At 59.1% G+C, this 19052-nt stretch overlaps 1 protein-coding gene across 1 annotated transcript; it reads left to right on the top strand.

The window, feature by feature from the left end:
* Positions 1-5760: 5760 nt before the first annotated feature.
* On the top strand, positions 5761-18700 carry FSD1 (fibronectin type III and SPRY domain containing 1). The gene is made up of 13 exons (XM_075903024.2): positions 5761-5946; positions 9152-9247; positions 9748-9879; positions 9959-10060; positions 11952-11974; positions 12355-12476; positions 13364-13573; positions 14593-14691; positions 15179-15338; positions 15736-15815; positions 16403-16654; positions 17120-17208; positions 18068-18700. The coding sequence occupies exons 1-13, from the start codon at positions 5932-5934 to the stop codon at positions 18176-18178; spliced, it is 1491 nt and encodes a 496-aa protein (XP_075759139.1). The 5' UTR covers positions 5761-5931; the 3' UTR covers positions 18179-18700.
* The last annotated feature ends 352 nt before the right edge of the window (positions 18701-19052 follow it).

The following is a 19052-nucleotide window of genomic DNA, read 5'->3' as shown; positions in this document are numbered from 1 at the left end:
CATCCTGTAACCCTGGTCCCCACCTCTGCGCTGTGCAGAGACTGAGCTTCCTGCCACAGGCTCCGCCGGCGCCAGCATGACTTACTCAGCGGAGAGCAGGCAGTGACAGCCTGCAGCTCAGCCCCTTGAGTGGGGTCAGGTGGATGCACTCCCCGTTTGACTGTCACCCTTCTGCCAGGGGCTCCTCTCCATCCATCCAACCCTGAACTGGCTCGGGCCCCCACCCAGCAACTCCAGCGCCTCAGAGGGGCGACGCTTCCCCACTCGCCAGCACAGAGTCTCCTGAGTGTGGAAGAGACATTTCTTAAAAGGGAGGGAAGTCCCGTGGCATTCATTGGGCAAATGCCACGAACAGGGTCCGTACAAACCAGGAGGAAAAGCTCCCACGCAGGTGGAGGGGGACCTTCCCCCTCGGGTTCTTACCTCCACAATCGAAGGCACCCTCCACCTGCCCAACTCTGCTCTGCCCTCCACTCCCAGGCGCTGCCCTTGCTCAGGGCAGACCCAGGGTTCAGAGGTGGGACCACAGAGTTCACCTCCCATCCTGGGGGGAGAGGGAAAAAAGCAACTTACTCCCGCCGCTGGTCACTCGCCACCCGCCTGCTCATTGCTCTCAGCTGCCACCCTGCTGGCCGCTGGTCTCATCTCTCTGCTGCCGCCCTATTGGCTGCTGGTCACATCTCTCCATCACTGCCCTGCTGGCCGCTGGTCTCATCTCTCTGCTGCCGCCCTATTGGCTGCTGGTCACATCTCTCCATCACTGCCCTGCTGGCTGCTGGTCACATCTCTCCACCGCCGCCCTATTGGCTGCTGGTCACATCTCTCCATCACCGCCCTGCTGGCCGCTGGTCACATCTCTCTGCCGCCCTATTGGCTGCTGGTCACATCTCTCTGCCGCCCTATTGGCTGCTGGTCCCATCTCTCTGCTGCCGCCCTATTGGCCGTTTGTGTCATCTCTCCACTGCCGCCCTGCTGGCCACTGGTCACATCTCTCTGCCGCCGCCCTATTGGCCGTTCATCTCATCTCTCCACCACCGCCCTGCTGGCCACTGGTCACATCTCTCTGCCGTCGCCCTATTGGCCGTTCGTCTCATCTCTCTGCCCCACCCTGCTGGCCACTGGTCATATCTCTCTGCCGCCACCCTATTGGCTGCTGGTCACATCTCTCCACTACCACCCTGCTGGCCGCTGGTCACATCCCTCCACCGCCTCCCTGCTGGCCACTGGTCACATCTCTCTGCCGCCACCCTATTGGCCGCTCGTCTCATCTCTCCGCTGCCGCCCTGCTGGCCACTGGTCATATCTCTCTGCCGCCACCCTATTGGCTGCTGGTCACATCCCTCCACCGCCGCCCTACTGGCCGCTGGTCACATCCCTCCACCGCCGCCCTGCTGGCCACTGGTCACATCTCTCTGCCGCCACCCTATTGGCCATTCATCTCATCTCTCCGCCGCCGCCCTGCTGGCTGCTCATTTTGCCTCTATACTGCCACCCTGCTGGCCGCTCACCACCCGCTGCCATCCACTTCTTGGTTGTGACTTTTGCCCATCAGTCTCAGATGATTTCAGCTTCCAGTGATTTCAAGCCTTAGCAAGTAGGAAGAAACACAACTCTAACTCTATTAACATAAGAAAAGAGGCACCTAATGATGCCTATTTAGCTCTGAAACTTCAGGGGGTAGCCAAGTTAGTCTGTACAGAATAAACATAAAAAACAACAAATAGTCTGGTAGCGCTTTATAGACTAACAAAACATGGAGATGGTATCATGAGCTTCCGTGGGCACAGCCCACGTCTTCAGATGCCCATCGAAGCTCATGATACCATCTACATGTTTGGTTAGTCTATAAAGTGCTACCAGACTATTTGTTGTTTTTTAAGTTTATCCTATTTAGCTCTGTTCTTTGAAGGGGTGTGTGTGTGTGTGAGTGAGTGAGTGAGTGAACAGGTCAAACCAGTACAGGCAGGGGAAGAATAACCTTCCCTCACTCCTAACCCTTATAAGGCTCTGAAAGTCAGCCCCTGAATTTGCAAGATTCTTTCAGCTAACTTTGAGCCCTTTCATATTTAGCTACCCTCGAATTTAACACAAACGTACCTGGTATTGGGTCACAACAACATCCACTCAGATGTAATTAGCACTGATGTCACACTCCCATCTTTCTTTCTTTCTTTCTTTCTTTCTTTCTTTCTTTCTTTCTTTCTTTCTTTCTTTCTTTCTTTCTTTCTTTCTTTCTTTCTTTCTTTCTTTCTTTCTTTCGAATCTGAGGAAGTGAGTTGCAGCTTATACTCTAATACCCTAATAAATGCGTTAGGCTTTAAAGTGCCACTGGACTTCTTGTTTTTGCTGAAACAGACTAACATCTAAGATCTAAAGAAAGCAGGAGCATACTGTATTTGCATAGAAACACCCAGGGTTTCTCTCCCATTCCAGCTAGCTGTGAGGGAAGCATTCCTTCAGATACTGCTTACATGACCGATGGGGAAACTGAGGCACATAACTGCAACCAACACAAAATCACCCAGAGACACAGCAGCAGAGCCAAGAACAGAGCCCAGGAGTACTGATTCCCAGCTCAGTGCTTTGACCTTAACAACAGCCACGCTGAGTCAAACCAATGGTCCATCTAGCTCAGTGTCCTGTCTTCAGACAGAGAACAGTGCCAAATGCTTCACAGGGAATGAACAGAACAGGGCAATTTATAAAGTGACCCATCCCGCTGTCATCCAGTTCTAAATTCTGAGGTTTAGGAACACACAGAGGATGGGGTTGTGTCACTGACCATCTCAGCTAACAGCTGTTGAGGGACCTGTCCTCCAGGAACCTATCTAATTTGTTTTTGAACCCAGTTATAATTTTGGCCTTTGCAACATCCCCTGGCAAGGAGTTCCACAGGTTGACTGTGAGTTTTGTGCAGTACTTCCTTAGGTTTTCTGCCTCTTGATTTCATTGGGTGACCCCTGGTTCTTGTATTATCTGAAGGAGAAATTAATTCCCATAACAGTTCCTTTTTCACTTTTTCCACGCCATTTATTTACTAGATTTCTTAGCATATCCCTAATCAGCTCTTTTCTAAGATGAATGTGCCCACTCCCTTTCAATCTCTCCTCCTATGGAAGCTGTCCCATACTCTAAATCATATTTGTTGCCCTTCTCTGGACTTTTTCAGTCCTAATATATCTTCTCGGAGAGGTGACCAGAACAGCAGGTGGGAGGTATTCAGGGAGCATGTGTGTGCACCACGGATTTATGTAATAGCATTGTACAGTCCCATGCTTGCACTGCACTCCCTTTCCACAACCCTGCACACCCCCTGAAGTCTGGGGAGAAGGAGAAATCACTGAGATTTCTGAACTCCTACTCCCCTGACCTCCCCAAAGTCTCTCCAGCACCTTTGCTGGAACAAGCTGTGACAGAAGTAGCCACAAACACCCGTACAGCGAATGTTCCTAAATGGAGCCCTATAGCAACTGCCCCCAGGAACTCTGGGAGCCAGGGTACCAACCCATTCCCTAGAGCGCCTCCTGCTGGAAGAGGCTGGGACTGGAAAAGCCCTGCATGCTCCTTATAGGAGGGATGCAGATAGGGTTGTCAGGTGTCCAGTTTTGCCTGGACAGTCTGGTAATTGCGTCTTCTGTCCAGTAAAACAATCCCGGAAAGTACCGGATATGTAAAATGTCTGGTATTTTGTTTTTCTTGGACAGAAGGCCGGCAGAGACATTTTTCCTTTGCCGCATCTGGCGGGGCGGGGGGAGCGGGGAGCACAGGAATGTAAAGGCGCAGAGTCCTTTTTTTTTTTGCTCAACAAGTTTGGTCTACCAATTGCTCAACCAACTTTGTCCCCCGCCCTGTTCGGGATTTTTGGTGAAGGTATCTGGCAACCCTAGATGCCCCTAGGACTCTAGAACCTATGGCCTGCAGGCTGGATCTGGGCCCCAGCTTACTTTGATCTGGTCTGCAAGGCTTGGGGCTTTGCCCCTCCCGCAGAGAAACAAGCCAGTGCCGGCACTCCAGCCCTGCAGCGAGTCTCCGAGTCTTGGTGCCCCCCATGTGGCTGGAGTGTGTGCACCAGCTCCCCACTGCGGGGGAGGTGGGGAGGGGGAGCTGGCACTAAAGCCCCTGCATGGCTGGTTCTGCCTGGTGGGAGTGAAGTCTGGGAGCAGCCCTCCCCCGAGGCGAGCGAGTGATGGGACCGGGGGGGCGGGGGGGGGAGAGGGGGAAGGCACATTCTTTACAGAGCTGCACAGCAGCGGAGGGGAGAAAAGAAACTAAGACACTAAAACACCCCCACACTCCCCCATGAGCATCAAGCCCTCGGGCTCTGGCTCTGGCTCTAACTCGCAGGCGCAGCCCCTGAGGCAGACCACAGCAGGCGGCTTCAAACAGCTACCTGTGGTTCAGAGACCCGAGTCAGCACGTCGAACTGGAAATTTTGTCTTCGCTGTGCAATGAGCAGCCATGTGACCTACACAGGGTCACACCCGCCACCCCAGGGGCAATCACACCTCGGCACTGACTCACACCGTCCCACCAGATCACACCCACTACCCCGATACACCCATGCACAGAATCAGCCCTTGCTGGACAGCTGCTGTGCTCACCCGCCCCCGCACGCACACCTGGGCCCCAAATCAACCCCACTAGATAAACAGCATCCCCCGCTCCTTGCACACCGGTACAATGACACTGCTACATCCACTCGCCCTAGTTACACATGGCAATGCCATCCACTGGGGAAGACACGACACACACGGCACCGTGACAGCCAGCCTGAGGAACTCCCAGCCGAGAAGAACAGTAGCACCCACACTGCACAGTGATACTCGCACGCCAACCAGGTGCCAGCCGCAGCCACATGCACAGAATCACACCCGCCCAGCACACACAGCCACATGCACAGAATCACACCCGCCCGGCACACACAGCCACATGCACAGAATCACACCCGCCCGGCACACACAGCCACATGCACAGAATCACACCCGCCTGGCACACACAGCCACATGCACAGAATCACACCCACCCGGCACACACAGCCACATGCACAGAATCACACCCGCCTGGCACACACAGCCACATGCACAGAATCACACCCGCCTGGCACACACAACCACATGCACAGAACCACACCCGCCCGGCACACACAGCCACATGCACAGAATCACACCCGCCCGGCACACACAGCCACATGCACAGAATCACACCCACCCGGCACGCACAGCCACATGCACAGAATCACACCCTCCCGGCACACACAGCCACATGCACAGAATCACACCCGCCCGGCACACACAGCCACATGCACAGAATCACACCCGCCCGGCACACACAGCGACATGCACAGAATCACACCCGCCCGGCATGCACAGCCACATGCACAGAATCACACCCGCCCGGCATGCACAGCCACATGCATGGACACCACATCCTCAAGAGCGCGGGCGTCATTAATGTGGGCAGGTGCTCGCCAGCTCGCTTTACCCGCAGCCACCTGCCAACCCCAGCCCCCCACCGCCCTGCCCCATGGACTGCTCCCTGCTCCCCCCGCCGCAACCCTAGCCCCCTACAGCACAGGCAGCCTAAGCAGGGCTGCCCCTGGGGACCCCTCCCTTGCAGGGGTCAGAGCGGGGGAGGGGAGCACTCGGCAGGAGCAGAGCCCGGCTGTTCTGCAGGGGCCTCGAGCTTAGCATCCCCCAGGCCCCTGCTCGGGCGGGGACTACACTTCCCAGGATGCCCCCGCAGCTGCGCACTGAGGGCCCGTGCAAGTTCCCAGGCGGGGGGAGGGAGGGGGGCTGCTGCTTTCCCACCAGCTTTGTGGATGCCGGAGGGGCCGGGCCGGGCCGTTCAGCACCCGGGCACGGAGCCCGCGCGCCCCGGGGCGGCTCCCCTGCGCCCATTGGCAGGGGCCGAGCTGGGCCCGGAGCTCTGAAGATGGGGGACCAGAAGGTGAGGCGGGGGGTGCAGGATGGGGAGCCGGCACCAGGTGATGCTGCAGCAGCTGGTCCAAGGGCCAGCGCCGGAGATGCAGCATCTGAGCCCCGGGGGATTGTCTCCGGCCGCGGCTCCCCCTCCTCCCTGCAGCCTGCGCTGGGCAGGGGCTGTGCTCTGCCCGGGCGGGGCCCTAGGGAGGGGGGGCCCTGGGGCCCGAGGGAGGGGCCTGGATATGCCGGGGGGGGGGGGGACGTGATTCAGAGAACGTGCAACAAAGGAAGGCGTGTGACCTCCCTCCGGGGGACGGGGCTGGGGAATCACCCCTTAGCGGCGCCTCTCGGGGCGTTTGGGGTCGTCTCTGCACAGGGGGGCAAATGTGGCTGGACTGGACAACAGACACACACACACAGGCAACCTATTCCCCCGGCTGGATAGATGTACAGACACCCACCCTCCAGCTAGACAGAGCTACAGACATACACACAAAACCTATTCCCCCCAGCTGGACAGAACTACAGACACACAGGCAACCTATTCCCCCAGCTGGATAGATCTACAGACACCTGCCCTCTCGGCTGGATAGATGTACAGACACCCACCCACCCCCAGCTAAATAGAAGTACAGACATACAAACACAGCCTATTTCCCCTGCTAGACAGATCTACAGACCTCCGCATCCCCAGCTGGACAGATCTACAGACCCACCCACTCCTAAACTGGACAGATCTATAGACCCCTCCCCAGCCTGATCCCTCCAGGAGGACAGAGGAGCTCCCTTTTAGAGTAGTAATAGAAATGTAGCCGTGTTAGTCTGGTGTAGCTGAAGCAAAATGCAGGACTATGTAGCACTTTAAAGACTAACAAGATGGTTTATTAGATGATGAGCTTTCGTGGGCCAGACCCACTTCCTCAGATCAAGTAGTGGAATAGTGACTATTTTCTTCCACTACTTGATCTGAGGAAGTGGGTCTGGCCCACGAAAGCTCATCACCTAATAAACCATCTTGTTAGTCTTTAAAGTGCTACATAGTCCTCCTTTTAGAGTAGGATGGGGAGTCTGGGCTCCTAGTTCAGTGTCAAGCTTAGCCTGCATCCTTGTGATTGGATCCGACATAGATGGGTAGAATGTACCTGTATGGATCCACCTGTAGAGCCAGGCCGGCCCGAGTGACCTTGGCCTGGGTCCCCTGTCATGCAGCGGCAGTTGTGGTGCTTTGTACCTCTGAAAACCTCCACCCTCTGTGTGCCTCGGTTTCTCCATCTGTAGGTGGATGTGGGGTGATTCTCATGCACCTCCGGGGGTGGAGGCACATTGTGTAAGTGCTTAGTGGAAGGTGCTGTGAACATTCAGTGCCTGCAATTCGCTGGGACCAGTCTCCTGGCGAGGGCAGGTGGCTGGGTTTGTCCAGCGGTGGGGGTGGTAAAAACAGGTGCAGAAATCCTGCCCCGAACTCTGTCTAGGCAAATCCCAGCCAGAGACGGTATTTTGACTATGTGCATTAAAGTTACACACAGAGACCCCAACTGAGATTGGGGCCCCCAGTGTCCGGTGTGGCACAGACACCTAGGGTGTGTCTAGACTACAGGGTTTTGTCGACAAAAGTCCACTTATGTCGACAAAACTATACCTGCGTCTACACTACCACTGAGTTCTGTCGACATAACATCGACAGAACTCAGCAGTTTTGTCGACGCTGGTAAACCTCATTTTATGAGGCATAACCCCTTCTGTCGACAGAAGGTGTTATTGCGTGTAAACTGTCCTTTGCATCTACACTACCATGTCGACAAAGCAGCTTGCTTTGTCGACAGAACTGAATGTAGTCTAGACGCTCTTTGTCGACAGAAGCTTTGTCGACAGTATCTGTCAGCAAAACTTCTGTCGACAAAAGCCTGTAGTCTAGATGTACCCTTAGTGAGACACAGTCCCGGCCCCAAAGTCCTTACAGTCGATCGAAATAGACAAGACACATAGGGTGAGGGGAAACTGAGGCACAGGGTGATGAAGGGACTTCCCAAGGTCACTCAGTAGGACAGGGGCTGAGCTGGGAAGGGAGCTGCGTACTCTGCCCATTGTCTGAGGAGTTGTGTAATAAATGCATTTGAGATAGATAGATAGATAGATAGATAGATAGATAGATAGATAGATAGATAGATAGATAGATAGATAGATAGATAGATAGGGTGGGTGGGGATAGATAGATAGATAGATAGATAGATAGATAGATAGATAGATAGATAGATAGATAGATAGATAGATAGATAGATAGATATGGGTGTATATATCTATATATCATTCCTGGGATAAAAGAGATGCAGGAGGAGAGTATTATCTGGAGTATTGTGTCCAGTTCCCCACCCCCCCACTAGAGAAAGGATGTAGATGCATTGGAGAAAGTCCAGTGGAGGGCGACCAAAATGATGAGGGGGCTGGAGCACACGATTTATGAGGAGAGACTGAGGGATTTGGGTTTGTTTAGTCTGCAGAAGAGAAGAGTGAGGGGGGATTTGGGAGCAGCCTTCAACTTCCTGAAGGGAGGTTCCAAAGAGGATGGAGAGAGGCTGTTCTCAGTGGTGACGGTGGCAGAACAAGGAGCAGTGGTCTCAAGTTGCAGCGGGGGAGGTCTAGGTTGGATATTAGGAAAAACTATTTCCCTAGGCGGGGGGTGAAGCACTGGGATGGGTTCCCTAGGGAGGGGGTGGAGTCTCCATCCCTAGAGGTTTTTAAGTCTCGGCTTGACACAGCCCTGGCTGGGATGATTGAGTTGGGATTGGTCCTGCCTTGGGCAGGGGACTGGACTTGATGACTCCTGAGGTCTCTTCCAGCCCTAGGATTCTATGAGAGAGAGACTAGGAGTCCAGACTCCTGGGTTCCATTCCTGGCCCTGCTGTTTGAGTCCCTGTGTGACCGTAGGCAAGTAAATTCACCCATCTGTGCCTCAGTTTCCCTAGTTGTTTAATGTGTGTGTGGGGGGGGAGGGTGTTAATATAATGTTACTGCCCAAAGGTGCTGTCAGCCTAGGCACCTCATGTCTGGAGTGCAGGTACAGATACTCGATGGAAGGCACGAGGGGCAGCGTCTCCCCATCCCAGCAAGGGTCCCCCACTGGAGAGCTGAGCTGAGCTCTGGGGGAGGGTGAATTGCCCCTGGCTCAGGACCAGGGGTGGGGGTAGAGCCCAGGGATGCCCCTGAGAGCAGGTGTGGCTCTTTTGGCCCAGGACGCCCTGCGGAAGATCATCACCACGCTTGCCGTGAAGAACGAGGAGATCCAGAACTTCATCTACGCCCTCAAGCAGATGCTGCAGAATGTGGAGGTAGTGGGGGCCCCCGGCACACCTGGCTCTGTAGGGCTCCCCCTGTTCTGTGGGGCTGGCATCACAGGCCCCCATCACCTTCCTGTCTGCCCCCCCATCCTCCCATCATCTCCCTTCCATGACAGCAGCCCCCCAGCATTGGCATGACAACCTTCCTCCCCCAATCAACCCACTAGCATTGGTATAACGGTGCCCCTGCCCCGCAGCCTCCCAGGACGGGCACGACAGTGTCCCTCCCTTCGCTATCCCCCCACGTTGGCACAGCAGCGCCCCCTGTTGCCCCCACAACTGCACCAGCATGCTATGTCCTTGGCCACGGAATTTGCTGCGTGACAAGTGCAACAGTGCAGCGCGCAGATGGCGAGGGCGAATCCCAGGGGCCCGGCAGGGGAGGGAGCAGCTGGGGCAGGGGCTGGGATGGGGGCAGCTCAGTAAGCTGCAGCTGTCCTGAGCTGGGGTCTGTGCAGCTCCCTCCCGCCCCCTGGGCCTGTCTCCCCCAGGCAAACTCCACCAAGGTGCAGGAGGACCTGGAGGGGGAGTTCCAGTCCCTATACTCCCTGCTGGACGAGCTGAAGGAGGGCATGCTCATGAAGATCAAGCAAGACCGGGCCAGCCGCACCTACGAGCTGCAGGTAGGACCCCCCCCCCCCAGCTCCAGCCAGGCCCCTGACTGCCCCCTGCCCCACTGCCCCTCACTGTGTTCTGCTGCAGAACCAGCTGGCCGCCTGCACCAAGGCACTGGAGAGCTCCGAGGAGCTGCTGGAGACGGCCAACCAGACGCTGGAAGGAGCCGAGAACCACGACTTCCACCAGGTGCGCCCCAAGGCAGCCCATGGTGGGCAGAGGGCGAGCCGGGGGAGGGCACATGAACCCCTGTGGTGCACTTTGTGGGATGACCCCTGCGGGCGTGGGGGGGGGCTGATCACTGTGGAAGGGAGAAGGCAGGTGCCAAGGGGGCATCCAATTTCTAGCATCTGTGATCCAGTGTCTGACACCCCCATGCCGCACCCCGCTCCTCCTTGGCCCCTGCCCCAGTTGAATGCCTTTGAGCTGCGGGTGTAGGTTCTCCAGGGGCTGTGCTGGGCTCTCTGCAGTGGGCCTGGAGCTCGGCCTGGTGCAGAATGTACCAACAGCCCAGCTGGGTTCAGCCACCGAGGCCCAGGCTATGGGAAAGCTAGAGGGGGGGTGCAGCTGAGCAGGGGGAGGGCCCAGCACAGAGAGTTATTAAATCCAAGCCACACACTGCAGCAGAGGAGAGATCAGGGTCAGGGCCACCACCACCCTAGATCTGCCCCCCATGGTCCTCCTGGGGTGATGGCCTCTGGCTCTGTTTTTCCCTAATATGAGCATTGCCCACTGGAACCTATACCAATAACCCACCAGTGAGGCCCCACCAATGGATGCCTGAGATGAAAACTAACCCCTCATCCTTCCCACCCCATAATACTCTGGATTCTGCAATGTCACATCCTGGGGAGCCAGACCCTTTCTGACCCCCACTTCCCTGCAACCCAGAAGCATGAAGATTGCTACACCTTGTAACTGTGGGGGCTGTGCTTATTCCTGGGAATTCCTGCTCTTTTCTTGAATTTTCTAAGCTCTTTGCCTCTGTAATCTCCAGCGGCAGTGAGGTCCGCAAGTTAACGCTGCATTGGATTATATGATGATGTAGACTGAGATCACCTCTCCAGGGTGAGAAGGGATCTGCAGCTCTGGTGAAGGTAACTTCGGCCAGTCTCTGCAGAGAAACAGGCTGAACGGGAGTCCTGGGATGTAGCCTAAAACAGAGAGAGACTTGCTGATTTCAGGGAGACTTTGAGGCTACGTCTACACTGGCATGATTTTCCGGAAATGCTTTTAACGGAAAAGTTTTCCGTTAAAAGCATTTTCGGAAAAGCACGTCTAGATTGGCAGGATGCTTTTCCGCAAAAGCACTTTTTGTGGAAAAGCGTCCGTGGCCAATCTAGATGCGGTTTTGCGCAAAAAAACCCCGATCGCCATTTTCGCAATCGGGGCTTTTTTGTGGAAAACAGTACTGTGCTGTCTACACTGGCCCCTTTGCGCAAAAGTCTTTCGGAAAAAGACTTTTGCCTGAACAGGAGCAGCATAGTATTTCCGGAAAAGCACTGATGATTTTACAGGAGATCACCAGTGCTTTTCCGGAAATTCAAGCGGCCAGTCTAGACAGCTGGCAAGTTTTTCCGCAAAATCAAATGATTTTGCGGAAAAACTTGCCAGTCTAGACACAGCCTGAAGGTGTTACCAAGTGGATAGACGGGGACCAAGAATCAGGATTCTGGGTTTCTAGTCCTGGTCTGGGATAGGATTACCTAGTAGGTAGACAGGACCTAGCGTCTAGTCCTGGCTCTGGGATAGACATGTTGTCTAGTGGCTAGATGAGGATAGCTGTGGGTCTGAACTCCTGGGCTCTGTTCCTGTCTCTGCCGCTGACTCACCTACGTGGGGAATGCCGCTTCCTGCTTTATGCCTCAGTTTCCCCATTTAAAAATGCTGGCCTCACAACTTTGTGATTTAGTGGTTTTGTGTCCCTGAAGGGCTCTGAGATCTTGGGCTAGGGAGTGCTACTGCAGCGCAGAGTTTGGTGAATATTATTTCTAACGCATCTGGCTGCCCTGTCTGACCCTCTCTTCCTCTTTTTTGTCCCCCCCCCCCTTCTCTCTCTCTCTTTCTCTCTGCTTCGAAGGCTGCCAAGCAGATCAAGGATAGGTACAGTACCCGCCACCCTATCTCTCACCCTGCCCCATGTCCCCACCCGCTCCTCACCGCGTGCCGATCTGTCTTACTAACATAGTTTAGATTAGCACAGTCCTCTCCCTGTTACCCTGAGCTCCGGGGATGGGCCCCCCAAGCTGGAGAGGAGACATCAGGTCACGGGAGACTGACGGCCAGCCCAGCACTCCTGGTGGAGGGTAGGCTGCAGGGGAGACATGGGGCAACTTGGCCCTGGCTTAGAAGGAACACAGATCGTGGATGGTCTCTGTGTGTGCCGGGAGCTTCCCCGTACGCCCTGGTCTGCAGGGAATTGGGCGGGCGGGGCTCATGGGTGTGGGTGCACTCTGGGAAAGGGCCCTTCTGACTCTCCACAGCGTGACAATGGCCCCTGCGTTCCGGCTCTCGCTCAAGGCCAAGGTGAGCGACAACATGAGCCACCTGATGGTGGATTTCGCCCAGGAGCGCCGCATGCTGCAGTCCCTGAAGTTCCTCCCAGGTGAATGCGGCGGGGAGGGGAGCCTCGTGGCCTCCTCTGGGGTTGCTGCAGCCGCCCTGGGCTGTCATCCGGGTCGGAGGGTTTGCCTGCAGCCAGGCCAGGTCGCACCAGCAGGACATGGGGGTTTGGCAGGGGTCACCCTGGGCTGGGCTGGCAGGAGGGTGGGGGTGTGGGAAGGGCCATGTCGGGCTGTGCTGACAGGATATGGGGGTTTGGGAGGGGCCATGCTCACTGGAGGGTGGGGCTGTGGGAGGAGCCATCCTGGCAGGAGAGTGGGGGTGTGGGAGGGGCCATACCGACAGGAGGGTGGAGGTGTGGGAGGGGCCATGCAGACACAACAGTGGGGGTGTGGGAGGGGCCATGCCGACAGGAGGGTGGAGGTGTGGGAGGGGCCATGCAGACACAACAGTGGGGGTGTGGGAGGGGCCATGCCGACAGGAGGGTGGGGGTGTGGGAGGGGTCATGCAGACAGGATGCTGGGGCTGTGGGAGGGGCCATCCTGGCAGGAGGGTGGGGCTGTGGGAGGAGCCATCCTGGCAGGAGGGTGGGGGTGTGGGAGGGGCCATGCCATGCTGTGCCAGCAGGACACAGGGGTCTGGGAGGGGCACGCGGTGCCATGCTGGCAGCACACGGGGGGGTTGGGAAGGACCATACCATGCAGGTCACCAGGGCTTGGGCGGGGATATGCTGTGCCGTGCCAGCAGGACGGGGTTTCCAGGCCATGCTGGCAGGACGTGGGGTTTGGGAGAAGCCATGCCAGACTGGGCCAGCAGTATGTGAGCTTTGGGAGGGGCCATGCCAGGCCTTGGCTGGTAGGGGGTGATGGAGTTTGGAAGGGACCATGAGGACCGTGTTTGCCATCCCTGTGCTCTCGGCCCCTGGTCTAGTTCCCAGCGCCCCGGAGATCGACATGGCGGAGTCGCTGGTGGCCGACAACTGCGTGACGCTGGCCTGGAGGATGCCTGATGAGGACAGCAAGATCGACCATTACGTCCTGGAGTACCGCAAGACCAACTTCGAGGGGCCCCCGCGGGTGAAGGAGGACCAGCCCTGGATGGTGATCGAGGGCATCAAGCAGACAGAGTACACCCTAACTGGTGAGGGACCCGGGGGGCACCTACTCATAGCAGCCCCCCCAGCAGGGGCTTACAGAGAATGGGATAAGAGCACTGGCTGGGGGGGAGGGGGAGCGCTTGGCTATGCCCCTACCAACCTGGCCCAGCAGGAGGCGTTGTAGGGAGTGGGCCAGGTGCACTGGCCATAGGGGGAGCGCCCAGCTACTCCAGTCCCACCTTCTCCCAGCAGGAGGCGCCGTAGGGAGAGGACAGGTGCACTGGCGGTAGGGGGAGCTCCCAGCTACTCCAGTCCCACCTTCTCCCAGCAGGAGGCGCCGTAGGGAGAGGACAGGCGCACTGGCGGTAGGGGAGCTCCCAGCTACTCCAGTCCCACCTTCTCCCAGCAGGAGGCGCCGTAGGGAGAGGACAGGCGCACTGGCGGTAGGGGAGCTCCCAGCTACTCCAGTCCCACCTTCTCCCAGCAGGAGGCGCCGTAGGGAGGGGACAGGCGCACTGGCGGTAGGGGAGCTCCCAGCTACTCCAGTCCCACCTTCTCCCAGCAGGAGGCGCCGTAGGGAGAGGACAGGCGCACTGGCGGTAGGGGAGCTCCCAGCTACTCCAGTCCCACCTTCTCCCAGCAGGAGGTGCCGTAGGGAGGGGACAGGTGCACTGGCGGTAGGGGGAGTTCCCAGCTGCTCCAGTCCCACCTTCTCCCAGCAGGAGGCGCCGTAGGGAGGGGACAGGCGCACTGGCGGTAGGGGAGTTCCCAGCTGCTCCAGTCCCACCTTCTCCCAGCAGGAGGTGCCGTAGGGAGGGGACAGGCGCACTGGTGGTAGGGGGAGCTCCCAGCTACTCGAGTCCCACCTTCTCCCAGCAGGAGGCGCTGTAGGGAGGGGACAGGCGCGCCGGCTGTGGGGCAGCTAGCTCTCAGATGCCCCAGTTTGTACCGGTTGTGGGTGCTGGGGATGGCCAGGCAGAGGCTGGCTATGGGGGACTTGCCGGCCCTGCTGAGCCCTGACATGGGCCCCCTGCTCCCATCTAACCCCAGCGACTCCCCTCAGGGCTCAAGTTCGACATGAAATGCATGAATTTCCGCGTGAAGGCCTGTAACAAGGCAGTGGCGGGCGAGTTCTCCGAGCCGGTCACCTTGGAAACCAGAGGTGCGTTTGGCGGGGGGGCGTGGAAATAGAGGGGTTCAGCCTGCGTCAGTGACACCCCCTGCCACTCCTGGGCAGAAGCAGGGCCCACTGGACACCCCCAGACACCCAGGGCCATGTGGGCATGCGGCTACGGGCATGGGGCTGAGCTGAGTGTGCCCTACACAGTCCCTGGCACCACGGGGCCCCCCCGAGGGGCCTCTCCCCTCTCCCTGTGTCCTGCCCCAGAGCCAGTCAGGGCAAGGCACCCAGTGTAGGGACCCAGGGAACCTCAGTGGCACCCCCATATCTGGGTCACCCCTGGGTGGGAGAGAGATTGGGAGGGCACCCTCCCTGTGGTACTTGGGGGGGAGGGGTTCTCCCTGGGCAGGGTGATACGGGATGGTGGGAGCAGGGCTCCCTGGGACGGGGCTGGGATGGGATGTTGGGGAGGGGAGCCTGGGGTGGGTGCTTAGTCCAGGTCTGACCGTGCCCAGGGCTCCGTCTCCAGCTTTCATGTTCCGCCTGGACGCCAGCACTTGTCACCAGAACCTGAAGGTGGAGGAGCTGAGCGTGGAGTGGGACGCCATGGGGGGCAAGGTGCAGGACATCAAGGCCCGGGAGAAGGACGGGAAGGGCAGGACGGCGTCTCCGGTAAACTCCCCTGCCAGGTAAACCCCCCCCCCCACAAACCCACACAGCAGGGAGAACAGCCAGAGGCTCAAGAACAGACAAGTCCCGTCCCGTGGACTCTTCCGCCTTGGGGGAGCGACAGGCCCGGGGTCAAACCCAACCATGCATCCGGGGGAAGGGGGCTGAGGTACCGGCCGAGCCATGGACCGATCCTCAGGGGAGGGTCCTGGAGGGAGCTGGGGTGCACACCCACCCTGTGTGCCGTCCTCGGGGGACGGGAGCCGGGACTGCGGGCCCCACCCTGGGAAGGAGCCGGGTGCCGTTGTGAGGCAGAGTGAGGGCAAAGGCGGGAAAGAGCCTCCGGGGGAGCGCAAGGACCCCGTCCCTGGGGGGGGCGAGCGGCTGCAGCTTTCCTGCCTGCCCCACTGTCTGTAGGTGCCTGCAGTCTCCCAAGAGGATGCCCTCGGCCCGCGGGGGCAGGGACCGCTTCACGGCCGAGTCCTACACCGTGCTGGGTAAGAGCCTGCGGGGGGGGGGGGGCGAGGGGTGGGAGCCAGGGAGTCTCTGTGGACAGGCACGGGGCAGGTCGCACCGTCATGGGGGGCAGGGGGAATGTCACCTGCTGGGGGGCCACAAGACCAGGCGCTGTGAGCCCCTTGCTGGCGTTGGGCTATCAGCAGGTGAAGGGCTGTGTGCTGGGGGGGAGGGGTTAGGGCAATAGCGGGGGGAACCTTTGATTCCACTGACCCGCAGAAAAATCAGTCGGGAGCCGCACACAAGTGAGACGCAAAACCCCCCAAACCTTCACTGACGCGGCCCCCACCTGGGAAGGAGAAAGACCCTCCCCCATTCCCCTCACACCAGAGCCTAGTGGGTTTTGTGTGTTCCCACCCCACAGGGGAGCAGAGGGTGGGGGGGCTGGAGCCCCAGCACAGACTCCCCAATGCTGGGGGGGGAGCCCTGAACTTCAGAGGCCACATCCAGCCCCCGGGCCTTAAGTTCCCCATCCCTGGGTTAGAGGGTCAGGGCAGCCTGGGATTCGAGAGAACCCAAGGCCGGGACGCCCACTGAGAATGCCCCATCCCCCCCCATCCCTCCGCAGGCGACACGCTGATCGACGGGGGCGACCACTACTGGGAGGTGAGGTACGACCGGGACAGCAAAGCCTTCGGCGTGGGCGTGGCCTATCGGACCCTGGGCAAGTTCGACCAGCTGGGCAAGACGTCGTCGTCCTGGTGTGTCCACCTCAACAACTGGCTGCAGGTCAGCTTCACCGCCAAGCACAACAACAAGGCCAAGGCCCTGGACGTGCCCGTGCCCGACTGTATCGGCGTCTACTGCAACTTCCCCGAAGGTGAGGCCGTGCGCGTCCTGCTGCCCCGGCTGTCTCTGCGTTCTGACCCCACGGGCCGTACCGCGGCCCACCCTGCCCGAAAGCCGCTGCTCCTCGGGGCTGCCACCGGCTGGGAGCGGCAGCCTCAGTCAGTTCTAGCTGGGGCTGGGTGACTGGCGGGTTCCTGGCAGTGACCCCCCCCCCCCGCTGTGATAATAGTGCAGCGTAGGCGGGTGTGAAGAACAGCTCGCTGTGTCCGTGCTGGGGCTGCATCAGAACTGGGCAGCCCCACCCCAACCCACCCGGCCCCCTGTGATCAGACTAAGGCGCGTCCCAGGTGGCTGCGGTGGAGACGCCGGCTGAGAAGGGGGCTGCAGCGACCCAGGCTGGTCTGACCTGAGGACTGAGATGGGGGGTGAAAAATCCCCCCCTTACACCTTTGCTGGGCGGCTCAGCCCCCCCCTGACTTCCTGTGTCTGCCCGCAGGTTTCCTGTCCTTCTACAACGCTCGAACCAAGCAGCTGCTCCACACGTTTAAGGCCAGATTCACCCAGCCGGTGCTTCCTGCCTTCATGGTGAGGGGTCCTTCGCGGGGTGGGAGGAGGCCGCAGGGGCCTGCGATGCTGAAGCGTGTGTGTCTGGAGGTCTCCCCTGCATAAAGGGCAGCCTCAGCTCTGAGGTGTGAACTCGTCTCCCTGCAAGCCAAAGGCACGGCCTCCCCGCCCACCTGCCTGCCCCCCTTCTGCCATGAGGGGCTGTGCTGTCGTGGGGCTGGGAGCGGGGGAAGGGCTCCCTCCACCTTGTTCCTGTGTCATTTTCTGGGACCAGGTCAGCCCCAACGCCCTCGGATGGTAGGGACCAGGATGGCCCAGCTGTCCCTGCCGGGACACTGCTGCGGGGGGAAGCTCACAGCACCAGAAGGCCCCGCTGTCTTAGAACAAGTGTCGCTCCCCTGACTTGACTGCTCGCTTGGCGGCTATCGAGCTGTGGTTTGCCGGGGGACTGCGGCTGGGAGGGGAGGTTTCTATGAACAGTCTCTCACGGGGGAGTAATAATTAGTTCTGTCGAGTACTTTTCAGCAGATCGTTGCTACAGGCTTCACGCGCTCGGTTGTTTGCGAGGTGGCCTGAGCATTCAAGTCCTGGCTTCACCACTGGGCAGACCCCGGGCAAGTCACTTTGCTGCTCGGTGCCTCAGTTTCCCCATCTATAATGGGGGGCTCATCCTTCTCTGCCGCTCAAGGATGTGTGGGAGGTAAAAGTCATGGGGGAGGAGAGCGTGAAGCCCTGAGACTCCAGTGATGAGGATGAGACATGCTCCAGCTGCTCGGACGTGCCCCTCCCTCCCCGTCCTCTTCCCCGCCCTGCCTGTTTGGGATGAAACACTCTGCAGTCAGCTGCAGTAACCTGCTTCCTTCCCTTCCCCAACCCCCAGGTTTGGTGCGGCAGCTTCCACGTCTACTCGGGACTGCAGGTGCCCAGCACTGTCAAATGCCTCCAGAAACGAAACAGCGCCACCAGCAGCTCCAACGCCAGCCTGACTTAGACACACACGACCTCCGGGCGCAGCAGGCCCCGCACCAGCTCCTGCTGCGGGTCTGGGCCGCCTCCTGGACCCCCGGCACCCTCCTTGGAAGGGAGCGACGGCCCCGCAGCCTGGTCGGTTTGCTTTCCTCCCAGTTCCCGGAAGGCTGCGCGAGACGGAGAGGCTGGCGCTGCCCGGCCGGGCGGCACGCAAGGCTGCAAGGACTAGAACGCTCTGAATGTACCGAGACCTTCCTGCCTAGATCGATTGTAAAGCCGCCTCCCCCTCCCCGCCCGCTGCCTCACACTTGCCTTTAAGAGACGGGGGGAAGCCCGCGAGCTGCAAGCCGCCTTTAAGCGCGCCGGGATCGCGAGTCCAGGGGACGTGGCCTCCTCCGCGGGAAGAGCGTTTGGTTTGGTCCCGGCCGGCACAAAAGCTCCCAGGGGCACCAGGCGTGTGGGTGCGCGTCTGCTTTACAGCCCGTTAGCCTCTCTCATGAAAAAGCTGCTTCTGGCCTTAATAATAAACTTAGCGCTAGGCATAGCTCCCCCTCGGCTGCGTGGTGTCTCCTGGGGCAAGGTGGCGGGCAGAGGCCGGGCCCCGGGAAGGGAGGCACCACTGAACCATTGGGCGGCTGCCTCAGGGCATGAGCCAGAACTGGGGGGCGGGATGTTGGGCGCTGGGGCTCGGTGCTGCAGGGGATCCGGTGAGCGGGGGGGGGGGGGCTAAGGCAGCTGTCGGCCTGTCCTGGCACTGCAGACTGCGCTGCGCCCCAGAAGTGGCCTGCAGCAGGCCTGGCTCGTAGGTGGGGGGGAGGAGGAGAGCGCACAAGGCCCTGCCCCGAGTACTAGCTCCGCCCTCCCATTGGCTGGGAACGGCTGCTTCTGGGGCGCAG

The sequence above is a fragment of the Pelodiscus sinensis genome, chromosome 32, assembly GCF_052426305.1.
Source record: "Pelodiscus sinensis isolate ZL-2025 chromosome 32, ASM5242630v1, whole genome shotgun sequence".
NCBI classification, from domain to species: Eukaryota; Metazoa; Chordata; order Testudines; family Trionychidae; genus Pelodiscus; species Pelodiscus sinensis.
The sequence above is the reverse complement of the archived record's forward strand: the minus strand, read 5'-3'. Positions and strand labels throughout refer to the sequence as shown.